The sequence below is a fragment of the Lissotriton helveticus genome, chromosome 6 (genome assembly GCF_964261635.1).
Source record: "Lissotriton helveticus chromosome 6, aLisHel1.1, whole genome shotgun sequence".
NCBI classification, from domain to species: Eukaryota; Metazoa; Chordata; class Amphibia; order Caudata; family Salamandridae; genus Lissotriton; species Lissotriton helveticus.
Genome location: NC_136067.1, coordinates 880,323,291 through 880,338,203, shown reverse-complemented (window position 1 = coordinate 880,338,203; position 14,913 = coordinate 880,323,291). Strand labels below are relative to the sequence as shown.

Here is a 14,913-nt window from a genome sequence, read left to right as displayed (position 1 = left end):
GCACGTCTTTCCCCCAAGCTCGGCAGCATCCCCGGCTCCCGCGCTCTCCCTTTTTATGTGCGAGGCACACTGCACACTGCATCCCGCCCAGAGAAGCGTGCAGCTCCCGCATCGAGCCGAGGAAGCGCCGGAACTGAGCGTGCACACATCGGTGCGGACCAAGGGGCGCACAGAGGGACCCCCAACCAGCAGCGGGGTATCCAGCCCTAGAGGGGAACACGCACACCCCTGCTGCATCGGAGAAAAGGGCCCCGCGCCAGGGCCCACCGCAGCCACCCCTGCACCTGCCATAGCCAGGAAGAGCGCAGCATCGCGGCACCCCTCGCCCACCTCCGAAACCACCAGCATGGCACCGGTGCGAGACATTCACCGGCTCTACTGAGCCCGGTCTGGCGGCAAGGGGCAAGTTTAGAGAGGCGCGAATCTGTTGTGCGGAGTGTGAGTGCCTCGTCTACTTTGTGGGTAGGCATCCGTGAACCCCGTGGGTGTGCTCAGACCACTTCATGTGGGGAGTTGGGGCTCAGCCTCTTTTTGTGTGTCCGTGAGTCAGGTCTGGGACTGCGTGGTCACTTCGAAGCGAGTCGACATTGTATCGCTCCTCCGTGGTAGCGTGAACGCTCTGAGGCTGTGTGGACGCCCAGGTTGTATGGCCACCCAGTCCTTAAAATTCACTCTCAGATCGCCCGGGTTCCTTGTCATCACCTGGGATTGTGAGACCCCCATCTGTGTGAGAGCTGCACGCCCATCTCTGTGATTGCTTGCTATGATTTATGTGAAATCTAGTCTCCGTAAGTCTGTTTTTTGTCTGAACAGTGCCAAGCTGTTGGTACGTTGGCAGTGCGCCTGGTACCTGCCTCGGGTCTCCTGTGGGATTGTGTTCTTAAGGTGGACTGTGTAAGTCGTGTCAGCCTATCCTCAGGTGTGTGTCTGCTACCAATGCTGGTCTGTGTGATTACTCCCTGGGCACTGCAAGTGTGAGCCGATAGTGCACGCGATGTGCCCGCTCCTGTGAGTGGTGGGTGGGTGTGTGTGGTCAGCCTCGTGTACCCTGCCAGTGCCTCGACCCTTCCTCTGGACCTGCCAGCCTGCCCTGGGGCAGGCGCGACCACCATTGCCCTGCCGCTGCTTCAGCCCCCAGCCCTGGTGCAGGTGGTGCCCAGCCCTTGCCACTGGCGCTGCCCAGGATGTGCCCAGCCTTCTGATCTCGGATCACCTGCAGCCAACATGATGCCCGAGCAGGCCAACCATGTGGTGTCCACCATCGAGAACATGCCCGCCGAGAGCATCTCCACGCCCTTCACCCTGCGACAGAGGTTCAGGAGAGTCTTCAACAGGTGAGCGAGCCTCTGGCATCATCGAGGGGGCAGACATTTCTGAGTGGCATGCTTGGTCAGAAAACAGATTGCCCAGTGGATTTGTGCTGATCGCAAAGGCATCATTTTACATGTTGTGTTGCTAGTGACAGATAATCAAATGCAACAGGAGATGTGATGGTTTTTGGTTTAGGCTGGCATTGAGCATGGCAAGGACTAGATACACAACAAAATATGTTGCATCCGTGAAAGTAAGGTTGCCCAGTCTAGGGGCCACATTCACGTGGCAGTGAAATGACATGAGACGTTACTTGATGGCACACACGTGTGAGATATAATGAATATGTCAGTAGATTAATGTAGACTACTGAACAGGGTCAGTCTGGTGTTTTCATTTGTGATTTCCTCCCTCTCACTCACATAGACCAGATGTTGTCTGCTGGAGTAATAACCATATTAATAGGGACCTGTCTGTTTTTTTTTTAAAATATTGACTGTGATGGGTTTGCAGAGCTGGTCATGGGTAAGGTTTACAGGAGTAAGCCTGCTGGCATAGCTCATGTATGTCTGCTTGCGCTACTGGCAGCAGCAAGTGGGCTTTCGGCAGGGTGTACCAGGGGGTAGCCTTAGAGAATTAATAACCTGACTGTGGTGTTTTTTCATTGGCAGTTGCTTCAGGGGTCTCCCTTGTAACACTTCCAGTGGTCCAGTTTGCAGTGGTTGCTCATTGTGGCTGCATATTTACAGTAGATGCCCTGCACTGCTAGGTGTTGTGAAGTGGTCTTGTGGTAACTGAAGCTTTTGGGTAGCAGTTGCTGTAGCAGGTTTGCAGTGGTAGTTCATCTTGCTTGTTCTGCCAGGGTTATGCTGCCAGTAACCCTGGAATATTTTCCCAGTAGCAAGTGTTGCAAATTGAACACTCTACCTAATAGCTGTGGTTTAGTAATTCGGCTGTAGTTGCTGTTTGGTATTCTTTCAATGGCAGTTGTTGTAAGGTGCTCTTGCAGTAGTTTTCCTAGAGTTGGATTACAGCAGCATTGGCTGTGAAATTTGTTTTATAGCATGGCACAATGTAGAGTGGGTGAGGTTACAGTGACGTTTGTGGGGAGTTATTTAGCTGCACTTCTTTAGGGAAGAACTACAGTTACAGTAATAGGGCTGTGGGATAGTCTGGCAGAGGTAGTTGTAGAGAGTGTTTTACAGTAGAACTAGCTTAGGCAAGTCCTTGCTGCGGTATCCTATGTGAGCAGGATATAGGGGCAGAGTGGGTAACCCTAGTTGCTCATGTGGTCTACCTGTAGGAGCTGTTGTGGATGGGATAACAAGAGTTGTCACTTTAATAAAACCCGCAGTAACAGATCTTGTGGCTTCTCATGCGTCAGTCGGTGGTGTGCAGTTTTCTTTAGTTAAAATACAGTGGACTTGGAGCTGAAACTGCTTGGGTGATTGTGAGGTACTCTTTTAAATATTATCATTGCGGCTACTGTGGAGTGGATTTTCACTTTTTTCTGCCAGGGCTTGTCTTGCAGTAGTAGTGTCAAGAAGTGGTTGTTGCTTGATGTGGTCATGTGGCATAAACTGCTGCCGGTACTGCTGAAATACTTGATTACTTGGGTGATGTTGCATTACTAGTACCTGTGTATTGGCTCTGCAGCAGCAGTTGATGTGGAACTGCTTTGCATCAGTTCTTTCAATGGTTAGGTTTGTATTAGTAGTTGTTCTGTGCGATTTCTCATCAGTAAATGTGAGTGAGATATGTGTAGATCTGCTTGTGGTAGATACTGTGGGGTTGACTATGAGTAGTTTTAGTTGTGGGTGGGTTTGTAGAGCACTTGCAGTAGTCATTGACGTGCTGTGGGCCCAGCAGCTACTCTGCTGTTGTTGTTTTTTTTAATAATACCTGTGGCTGTAGGGTGGTGTTGAAGTCAAAGTTCAAGTTGCTGGTGTTATTGACGCAGATGGTGTAGAATGGACTTGTACTAAATGTTTGATGATCTTGTGCAAATTTCTTTCAGGTGGGATTTAATAGCAATGGTGGTGGATGGTTTTTTAATTAATATTTACCACAGGTGTTCTTGAAGTACTCGTTGCTTCTATGGGATCCTTCCCAGTGCTTAATTTGTAAAATATTAAGTGCCAGGGCTCTGACTAGGAGGCCCCTGCAGCTTGCACCACCCATCACCCTTGTCATCACTGCCAAAACAACTACTAACCATCTCTCTCGCATGTAAATGCGACTGTTCAGATTATTCCAGGTCCCCAAAGCTAAAGGAATGGCTGGGGAGGCAGATATGAGCAATTTTAATGTATATTGTATTCCTAAACAACCGTTCTTCTGCTCATCTCTAAATTAGATGAGCAGTGCCACCATGTGGTAGACTGTTCTAAGTATGGTATTGACAATTAGGTGCCGAGTACCGGAAACCTATTATTTGCCGGTGCTGAGTACCGGAAAGCACCGGCTCAAATTAGGCACTGATCCTTCCGCAGTAGTTGCTTTGGCATGATCTTGCAGTAGCCGTAGCTTCAGCTGCTGCAGCTGATACCTTGTTTAATCTTTTACTTTTGTATTGCTCTGGGTAGTTTTTCAATTGCAGTAACATCGGGTGGTCCGCTGGTGGTAGCTGTTAATTGTGGCCTTTCAATTATAGTTGCATTGCTATGATTTATCGATAATCTTGTTTCCTCCTTCATTTATCATAGGCAGCTACTGATAATCATGCCGTCTTATGTTTCACTCACGTACCTTCAATGTTTGTCCTCTATGTCTACCTCAATCCCATAACCTATAACTACTACTATGCAAATTTTGTGAAGCGCTCTGATACGTTCGGGTCAAGTTTGCGATATATAGAACTCTACAAATAAATAAATAAATACATTTTTCACCTAAAACCTTGAGCTAAAACCTACTTCGGATTACTTGTTTTTATTTGGTATACTTTCTTGGTGATTTATAGCATATGCTCGTTTTAGCAATGCACCACCGACTTCTTTTAGGAAGGCAGCAAAACAATTAAATTCCTTTACAACAGGGTCCTGCCCTCATGTTCCGATATGGTCCCAAGAGGGTGAGTTTTTTTGTGGGAGTTATCAAAATGTTTCTAGCTGCACATATATTGAAATCGAAAATGGGCCAGAAAACACTCCTTATGTTTCGTGTAAGAAAAAATAAAGCACTGAATTCTTACCAAAGCTGTGAATCTGAGGAAGAAATGTAAATGACATAAAAAGGTGATTGAGTCAACAACTCGTGCACCTGTTCCTACCTGTAAGACTATAACAAATGAATGCAATATATTGTTGTAATAATGTATCTATTGCTTAATGGCAGGTGTGTGCTGTAACAGCATGTACATTTAAATTGTTTTAGGCTGCCCTCATTTGTGGATTCTATCGGAAAATGTACAATTTCAAGCATCTGAACGTATCAAATTAGCCTCATATTTCTTTAAAGCAGAGAGGGCAGCTGGTGGTTTGGACTCAGGTATTTTGGAAATTGATACATTTATGTCTCACATTCCTTTGATTACTTTTTTTCATATCTTCATGTGCATTTTCAACATGGCTCTCTCATGGGCTCTCTCACCACATTCCTTTAGTTTATAAAGTTGTTGTTGCTTTATGTATATTAATGCTCTGTATAGGAAAGCACAGTGTATCCCCAAACTTGTGAGTGTAGAGTGATATACAGTCTGAAGTGACACAGGAAATATATAAGGGGTAAATTACCCTCTGCTATACATTATAGGGATATTGCAAGTCACCCAGAAGTTCCATAGCCATATAGAAGAAAGAGGCTGAAGGTTGTGTTCCTTTATAAAGTTATTGGACCCTGCTTAGGGGGATGGGGATAAACCCAAGTTTCGTGGCCCTTCTAGCCAATCTGCACTCAGAGACCTCTGCCTCGGGCTGTTTCTCTCAGCACACCGCCTGTACTCGTCCTTTTCAGACCAGTTCAGATGTGTGTCAAGGATGTATACTTGCCCCCTTTATATTTATCTTGTATATAAATGGGCATGAGTCTGCCAGTTAACAGCTGGGCTGGTTGCCCGATGGTAGGAGACAGATTCCTCCCTGCGTTATTACATGCTGATGGTGCGGTCTTTATGGTTCGGACAACTCAGGGGCTGGGCCTGCTCCTGGATAGGTATGTGTCTTTCATGGGGAACTTTCATCTGGCGGTTAATTTTTCGAAGTCGTATGTGATCGTTGTGGGCCCCAAGTCAACTAAGAGCAAGACCTTTAAGGTAGCTAGTTTTACCTTGGGCAAAGTTAAGGTGTTTCCTTACCTGGGGGTCATCTGTGATGCTATCATTTGTTGGAAACCTCTGGTGGAGGCAAAAAGAGATGAATTTCTCAAATCCAATGGGGGGCGGTTTTTAATTTTGCTCAGAGGATTGGCTCTAGGGTGCTGAGGGACCTGTTAAAAATGTATCAGGCTCAGTGCATCTCACAGCTAAAATACGGTAGTGAGGTATGGGAGTATGCCAAGCTGGACTGCGTCCAATTGGCCGAAAAGAATTTTCTTAACAGATTGGTTCAGGTTTCACACTCTACTACAGCTTTCACTGTACAGGATGAGTTTGGGCTTGTCCACATGTCTGATTTGATATCCCTTAGTCCGCTCCATTGTTGGATTAAGATTTGTAGCAGGGCAGAACTGTCACGAAATCGAATGATTTTAGCGGATTGTTTGACTCTTGATCAGTCACAAAAATTTCTTGGATAGGCCATGTTAAAGCAGCCTTAAACCGCATTGGTAGGTCAGATATTTTGATGATCCTTCTCTCTCTCTCAGAGTGGGAGTTAGGGTGTGTAAAAAGGCTGTTCTTGGAACATTCACACCTAGAGAGAGAACATCTAGTGCTGCAAAAATCTTCAGTTCGGTGTCACATGCTGCTAAAAGCTGTGCAGGGATTGAAGCCTTAACTCACCAAGGCCACTCACAGCACAATACGTTTCTACTGGCCAGATTCAGGTTCAACCAATTGCACCTTTTTTGGCATCCCCTTCTGGGTGGCTACGGCTTGAGGCAAGGAAACCCTGCGGCTGCGACAATATGTCCCCGCAGGATATGTTGCATTTTACCATGTTCTGTTCTTATTATAGCTGGCAGAGGAAGCAATTTTGAATCCCTTTGTTGAAATCCCAGAATTTTAATCACGTTAGGCCAGCCTTGGTGTATCTACAGATGCTTCCAATAGATCATGCTTTCTTTACAGTCCTATCCTTTTTATGAGCAGCCTTGGTGTCTAGAAGATCGAGATTTGATTAATTGCCCCATTACTCACTATTATGTAATTTTATCTGTGTTTTGATTGTCTCTGAATTCTGAATTCTGACAGCAAAGTTTTGGTTTTGCACTTTTTTCCTTTACAGTGATAGCACAGCTCGAATCAAGATTCTATGATGTCCTTAAGGCCTCAAAATTATCTGCCATATCGACCCAAATTTTTCCTTGAGCCATTTAAATCTTTGTTAACATAGAGTGGGCTTGTAATGTATCTGCACTTTATGAAGGATAGCTAATGCAGCTGGGCACAGTTTCTAATTGGTTTTAATGGATTTTACTTGTATTCTTATTAGCTTGTATTCATAGAGGATGTGACTGTATCATACTACAATGTGCTGGATTATGCATTTAATATGATCTCTATGTGTGATGCTTTATGGCCAAAATTGACTGAATTAAAACGCACACACACCCACATATTATAAGGTTATGGAGCTCCTAGGTGACATGCAATATCCTTATCATGTACTCTAGGAGGGTACTTTTTTTCCATCCGATACATTGGCACACCATCACCTTTCCCTGAAAGCACTTAGAACCATTTTCATGTTAAAGAACAAGCATGCTTGCAAACATGAATAAATATAAAACCTCTAGTTCCAAAATAAATGCATCAAAAACCTGTTGGATATTTGTTGCAAGCAGATATTAGAAACAGTTTAATACAAGTCAGTTTAAAAAAAGTAAAAGCTGCTGTAGTTGGGAATGTGTAGAAACATGCAGAAAAATTCTCGCTTTCCTCTGTCTAAGAAGTGGAAAAATTAACTTATCCTCTCTGCTTGTCTTTGGAATCTATTGAAATAGAGCAGAAGAAAGAAAAGCAACCTTCTGTTTTCCTTGCTTTATACAGCTGCTTCATTTATGCTCTGTGACCTGACCTGCCTTTTACCTCTGCTGCTTACTCTGGCAGAAGGCCATAGTGACATCAAAACTGGACTGTAATAACTTAAAAGCGTCAAGTTCTGACATTATGCGTCACTAATCACCAATTATAAAGAAATTCAAGACTTGCATTTATACAGGAATTACAGAATCCCATGTATTATAATCTATTTATGGGCCTTACACTGAGTGTTTACGCTTAGTGTAACAGTTTATCTAATGTCCCCAGCCCACACTTCCCTGCTAATTTCGCTGACAATAGGCCCGTATTCTCTGTGTGTTGATGCAACATTACTCATCCAGAGTCGCTTACACCTTTTCCCATCTGCTTTTAAGAAAGATTGGCTGTATTCTACAGGGCACGTGGTGCCCACCACCAACAGAACATCTGATCTCACTATATCATTTTCAGTTTGTATTCTCTGCCATGGGCGCTGTGATGATTTGATTGTAATTACTGTAGCAGGGTGGTGTTTGGAAGCGCCTAGAGGAGTCTGTATTCATCATTGTGGACATTGCATGTTTAATAGTTATGCAGATAGTGACTTTGGGCAGAGTGCAGGCGAGCACATAGAAATCCTGCCATAGACATCCCTTGCAATAGGTATTTGCAAGGAGGTGGATAAGAAGAAAGCTGGGCTGTGAAGGTGGAGCTACCTGCACAATACGCTGTGTCCAATTCCCTGTTTTGCACCAGTCCTTCTCCTAGCAGAGAAAGATGTATCGGCGTGATATGCTGACAGCATCATTCCTGGAAAAGACTCATGACTCATAGGGACTTACAAAAACCTCTCTGGAGCTTTCCCGTGGGTGTATCCACAAATAGAATGACACAGTTATTGTGGCTGGATTTATAGTCTACTCATCGCTTGTACGCGCACATTACAGGCCTGGGTGAAAAAAAATGAGCGAGTTGCTGCCCTCTGTAAGGTTCTTAAGGTACGGCATGCCATGAGCTTGCATTGTGGTGCCCTGAAGAAACCCATTTTACTATGCAATTTTGTTACCTTATGTCTACTATGTTGCTTGTTGTTCTTTTTCTCATTTTTGTATGCGTAACCTCTTATATGTACTTTATTCAGATGTATACCTGTTTAACTTGTTTGCTTCTCTGTACACCGCTCTGATGCCCAGATGGGTCATGTTCCCTCTATATAAAACCTCTCAAAAAAAAAAAATAGATAAACAATTCTTAATTAGGAGGTTACACGTGATGATGCTGTCGTTTTATGGATATGTGTGAAAGTAATTGCTCATAAACGGGGGTGCTTGCCATCTGCAATTCCTCCTGGCCTGTGGGTATGGCATTCCATCTCTTTTTAGGTTGGGGCTACCCTTCTGAAACTCGTTTCCACTAGATTTGAGTCATCCTGTCCTACACTGACCTCGTTCAGAAAGCAAGTTAAAACATGGCCGCCTCCTTAGTGATGCGACCTCTTCCTGTCTGTCAGGTACCTTGCAGTATTTGCGGAATAGGAAAACAGAGCGTCCTTGAAGGCACAAAGTTTGCAACTGTTATAGAAGAATGCTAAGACACAAAATATCTTTCCAGTTTTTTTTTAACTTCTGCTTGGTCGTGTGACATAGCGGGTCGTTTCTGAATATATTGAGGGGACTATAGGGATGTGTAAACATGCCACGGGCTGTTAATGCAAATGTTGCCTAGCTCCTTGGCCTCTATAAATATTATACATGCATTCACCGCTTTATTATTAATGTTCATGTTGAATTATTGTATTTAGGTGTAAATACATGCTTTGATTAGGTAGAAGGTGAGATGTAGGCTGTGGTTTATACTGATTTTCCCTAGTACTTTACGAATATATATTTTTTCAGTTTAAAAAGCTTTATTTGAAAAATAACAAGATACATAAAAGACCAGCAATACAGAATGAAATATATTAAACTGGACGAATAACAGAAGAATTGGCTAGTGCACTAAGAAAAATGAAAGCTGTTTTTAACTTTATAGGGAATAAAGAGGAAAAAGGGAGAGGGGGAGAGAAGGGGCGGTGAGAAAGAAAAAATCTTATACATTGGTATAATTGAATAGTGCATATTATAAAGGAATGTGAACAACTTTTAATTAATTAATATGTAAAATAAGCCAACAAGGATAAAAAAAGCGAAGAACAGAGAGAGTAAACATTCAAGGAGGTTTAAAGTTTTCAGAATTTAAACAAGATTTATCTGTTGAAACTAGCTGATCTAAATAAGTAGTAAGAGGTAACCAAAAAAGATGTCTATTAATCATTGGCTTACAGGAGAAGGTGAAAGCAATGTCAAGTCGATGGAAATGGCAAAGACTATTCCACCAGTGTTGTACAGAGAGTTTTGTAAGAGTTTTCCAGTTAATAGAGATCTTTTGGAAAGCTAGGGCAAGCATAAGGTTGAAGAGACCGTGATTATGAGAAGGTAGGTCCAGAGAATCAAAAAGACTTCCAGAGAAAAGAAGAGGAATGGAAATATTAAAGAGGCGGGAAATATAGGACCAAACTTTCCCGAAAAGTTAAAAACCGAAGGACAAAGGAAGAGAAGATGCATAAGATTAGCATTAAGAGAACCACAGGTCCAACAATTAGAGTCTGTGGAGTGGGAAAATCATAGATTGGGTAAGAAAGGCATAGCGAGAAATCTTTAGAGAACGGGACCAAACTTTGTCCCAGAAGTTGATAATCCAATCATATCCCAGGTCAGATTCCCAAGAAATTTCCAATTTGGATTTTGCACGTTCTGGGTTAGGAGCTGAAAAATATTTATAAATAAGAGAAACTTTAGGTAGAGAAAGAAGTAGCTGAAGAAGAGAATTTTGGACAACAGGAAGAGAGGAAGAGGGAAGAGAGTAGTAAGTATCGAGGATAACTGCCATGAGAGTAGTGAATTTCTGTAAAAAGGACCGGGGACACTGGAATAAGGCTTAAAATTGGGTAAAGGAACATGGCGATAATCCATCAAAAAGATCTTTGACCCAAATTACGCGCTTTAATCTCCAAGTTTTCCCCAAAATGGCTCTATTATTAATGAGAATAAGGGAATTATGCCAAATTGGAGATTCTAAAAAGGATTCTCTGGGGATGGGATTAGGTTGTATCAAAGGTTTCAAAAGGGAACAGGTATGCTTAAACAAGGGAAGAGAGGTATAAGGCGTTTTGGCAGAAAAAGCCATAACTTCCTTTAAAGAGAAGGGCAACAATAAGGTTTGTTCAATGAATAGCCAAAGGGTAGTGAAGGGAGAAGGTTTGGGAAGGAGCCATTTCAGGCCTGACGAAGGGAAAATGATTTATGATAGAGACAAACGAATTATTTTTTGAGCTTGTGCACATTTCCCGAATGGCACCCTTGTTTCTCTTTGGTCAAAATGTGCAAATTTCGATAACTTCAGCTATGTAACCTGTCGGCCCCTCGAGAAGGTGTTTGTTGCCAAGGTGCATCAAAGGCCTTCTACACATTCATCTGGGTTGAAAAAGCATGCTATCGTGTATGGGCCCCCAAATTCATGCTTAGAGAAGGAATCAAATTAAAATCAAAGATTTGACCAACACAGCAGGAAAGATAAAATGATAGAGTCCCCATTAAAAATTTTAGTTCGTCGTATAGATTTCAGGGTATAGCTTGAGCTACACTTTTGAATTTATGTAGCACCAGATTGAAGGCAAACTTGTGTGTGAGATTTCTGCTCATGTGTCACCTCTCCCGCCAGTTCTGTCATGGCGCCCTCCAGGATCCTCCTCCTCGACCCCTCACCTCCATACAGAAAATATATTAGTTTGTAGGAGGTTCTCCAATAACTGCTCTTGCGATGATGATGGTGTAGCGGATCAGGTACAGTTTTTATTTCACCAGTATCAGACAAATCTAATTGAAGCGCTGTCTCGTTTAGATGACTAGTACAAATGTAAAATTATTTAATTTCTTGATAGAGTGGACCTTGTTTTCACATTACACATGAGTAAAACAACGAAAGGGATATTTGTTCTGAGTATTCACAAATTGATAGACCACACTCTTCGATGCATGGAACAGTCATTACGAGCCAATCTGGCACCACCAAAGACGTTGAGATCCTTATTAAGCGATTGTACAGAGATGAAAAATGTGGGGATTTTTGTAACACGATTTTATATTTAAAGAAAAATAACATTACTCTATTATGAAAAACACTAATAGACGTGGAAATCTGTGCCTGGGAGTATTAGCAGAAAGCGAGTGTTAAATATGGAAAAACATGAATCTTGTAGCAATATCACAGTTACTGCTTACATCAGTGCAATAACCAGAATCAGGATATTAACTTGAAATGGCATGATAACCTACAAATGAGAGCCTTAGTGTCTGCGCCGAGATTTTGAGATTTAAGTGCAGTGGCAAGCGTGCCACTCCTTGAAGGAGGGTCCTTTTGGAATCTATCGGAAGCTGCTTACAAACACTCTCAACAGTTTCACACCTGATTCTCTTGTAAAGAAATTGGGGCCAATACACAAGTGAATGTATGCCTATGTGAGGAAACACCCATGTAGTACTAGTTGACATACTATTAAATGTTTTTGTGAATTGGCATACAACATCTAAAATGGGAATATTCAGCTGATAGTTATGTACACTAAGTACAAATAGAAAGGACTGTGTCCTATTACTAAAAGGGAATTGGGTGTTTTAGGGCCAATTCACAAAAGCATTTATGAGTACATGAAGTAGGACTCCTGTGGTACTCCTTCACATACTCATAAACGCCTTTGTGAGTTGGCCACAAAACATCTAATATAGGAATATTCAGGGAATATTCATAAACAGTTAGTACAAACATATAGAACTGTGTCCACTTCGCAGTTTTACTAATAGGGAGTAGGAAGTTTCAGGTCCAATCTCAAAGGCATTTGTGAGTATCTGAAGTAATACTTCTATAATACTACTTTAGGTACTCGTAAGTGTTTTTGTGAATCTTCCCCATTTCCTTCTTATAATTAAGTGTCCATGATGGAAAGAGCCTTGCTTGAGCCTCCTGCTATCTGTGCGTTTGTGGTGGTCAACAGCTACACTGAGGGGGTTAGATGGCACCCAGGGAGAGTTGGTGATCTGTAATGAACACAGCTTCCACCTATGATTTATCAACTCCAACTCCTGTAAAGGAAATATTGGCGCCCAACTGATCGGGTCCTCTAAATGTATTGTTCAAAACATTGTTTACACAGAAATGCAAAACATAGTGTCCTTTCATGAGTCGTAAGAGTGCATGCTAGTCAGAACTTAGACGAAGAGTTGTATACATGCCGAAGCTGTAATGGTATCCAAGATGCAGACTCTGGCCTTCTTCCTTTGGTATCACAGATGCTTGTGAATGGTGATGAATCAGCCATCCTGCACCAGAAGCAAGCTCATCTAATTCTGCAGTTAAGTTCTGTTCTCTGTAAAGTGCTGTAACACTTACCCATGTGACAAGGTGCTACAAAAAATATTCCAATAAACAAATAAATAAATAATTAAATATGAATGTGTGACATTTGGAGCCTCTCGTCCTGGTACAGTGTTTGCAGGAATTTTAGATTTATAGATACTTATTAGAGTTATCAAACTTAGTCCACAAAGCAAACTATCTTTCAAAGCTCCAAGCTAGAACGGTTTTCAGTTGCTCCTAACACACTAGATTAATAAGAGATCCGTCCAAGTTTGAAAACTCTACAGGTCATTCTAATGCCTAAATAAGATTACGAAAACGTCTGTCCATCTTGCAAAAAAGTTAAACTGTGTTATTCTTTTTATATTTTATTTGCTGCACAAAAGCATAGTTCACTGTGAATAATATGATGCACAGTGCTGTTTATGTCAATTCAGTGTAGTAATTTTGCTTCTAGCACCTTTCTACTTTTGGTGAGGCACAGGTTGCACTGTGCAGGCATTTTTTTGTGGATGTCCATCAAGAAACATAAGCTAGGCATCTCTCCGGATATGGAATGACTCTTCACTGGACAGAAAATAATACCAAAAGTTTCAGGTGGGGTCTTCTGTTACATAGTTTTGCTGCTAAGGGGCTGATAAGGATCAGGATGCATGGAATATAAATGGAAGTTAAGCTGCAGACACACAAGAGTCTGGATGATGAAGGCATTTAAAGTCATTAAGCTACACTTTGACTACCAGACTTCTACTTCTACTTCTGTTTTATTTTTTTAGCATTGGTCAGTTTGTTTTGTTTCAAATGAGTCAACTGGCAATGCTGAATGCCTATTGCGTTTGACAATAATGAGAATCACCCCAGCATCGCATAATTCCCCTGCATATTTTCTGGAGAATCCCCTTAAACCAAATGATGTCAGGTGTCATACCACGTTAGCCCTTGGTTTGTGCCGTCTGATGACGTTGGCTCATACATCCATGAATCAGGTGCTGATTCTATACCTGCCTCTAAGCTGGGTCCCACACTTTCTACAACCACCACCACAAATCACAAAACCCATGTGAAGAATACATAAAAACAAATCATCCAATAAGCGTGACCCCTATACGTCCTAGTGGTTGACATGAGGACCAACGATAGGTACCATCGAAGGACAGAGGCACATCTGAGATTCTGGATTGAATGCATCCAGCAGAACACTCCAGTTTCCAGTGGCTTACCTGCTTGACTGCTGTGAAACTCAGCCTTTTGGATGAACTGCTCCTCAAACAGTAATCTGGAAGGAGTAAGGCCTGCCTGGAGTGATGCAGGTGGCCTGATGCACTGCCAAATCAGGGTCAGTTGAGAGATAATGTGAAACCTGGCCAATACGGCCCCTCTTCCAAAGTGGTGACAAGAGAAATACAGAAGCAAAGACACCCCACTAGGTTGCGATAGTGGCCTGCTTCTATAGGCCTATAACCAGTTGGGGAGAGTTCTGCATTACTTACTAAAAGGTTCTCAGAAACACCAACCAAAGACATGAGGAAAAAAGTGGTTTCCATTTGTTTTCATAACTTAAAGATTCACTAGGACACACCGTCGTCTCAGGTGTACCAAACACTTAGAGGCCAGAAAATAAAAGTTGGCTCAAAGGGCCAGAGGTATGAAGCCATTTAGCATTTTTAACAGGCCAAATCGCTAATTTGTCCAATTGAGAATGCTAAATGGCCTTTTGAGATGAACAAAGGCTGAAGAAATTGCAAATTGCGACTAGGAATTTGGAAATCGCAAATAGAGATTACCTATTTGTGATTCCTAAAGCACATGTACAAAGCATTTCCTAAATGTGAATTGGGCATTTAGGAAATGTGATTACCATTGACTCAAAGTCGATGGTAACCATGATTAATGTGACATGAAGAACACATATGCCCCTAGGGCACATGTGCACTTACATGTGCACTAGGAAGTTTGGGGTGCCTCCAGGGGGTGAGGGGGCCTTAAGCCCTGAGGCACACATGGCTTTGTATTTCTTAAATTGCGCATTT

General features: G+C 42.5%; 1 protein-coding gene across 1 annotated transcript in view; it reads left to right on the top strand.

Moving 5' to 3' along the window:
* Nucleotides 1-1,132: 1,132 nt before the first annotated feature.
* SLC35F1 (solute carrier family 35 member F1) overlaps nucleotides 1,133-14,913 on the top strand; it is a 1,021,228-nt gene continuing 1,007,447 nt past the window's right edge. The window contains exon 1 of the mRNA XM_078646867.1: nucleotides 1,133-1,334. Coding sequence (XP_078502993.1) covers nucleotides 1,225-1,334 — 110 coding nt within the window. The 5' untranslated portion in view covers nucleotides 1,133-1,224. The remainder of the gene's footprint in view (nucleotides 1,335-14,913) is intronic.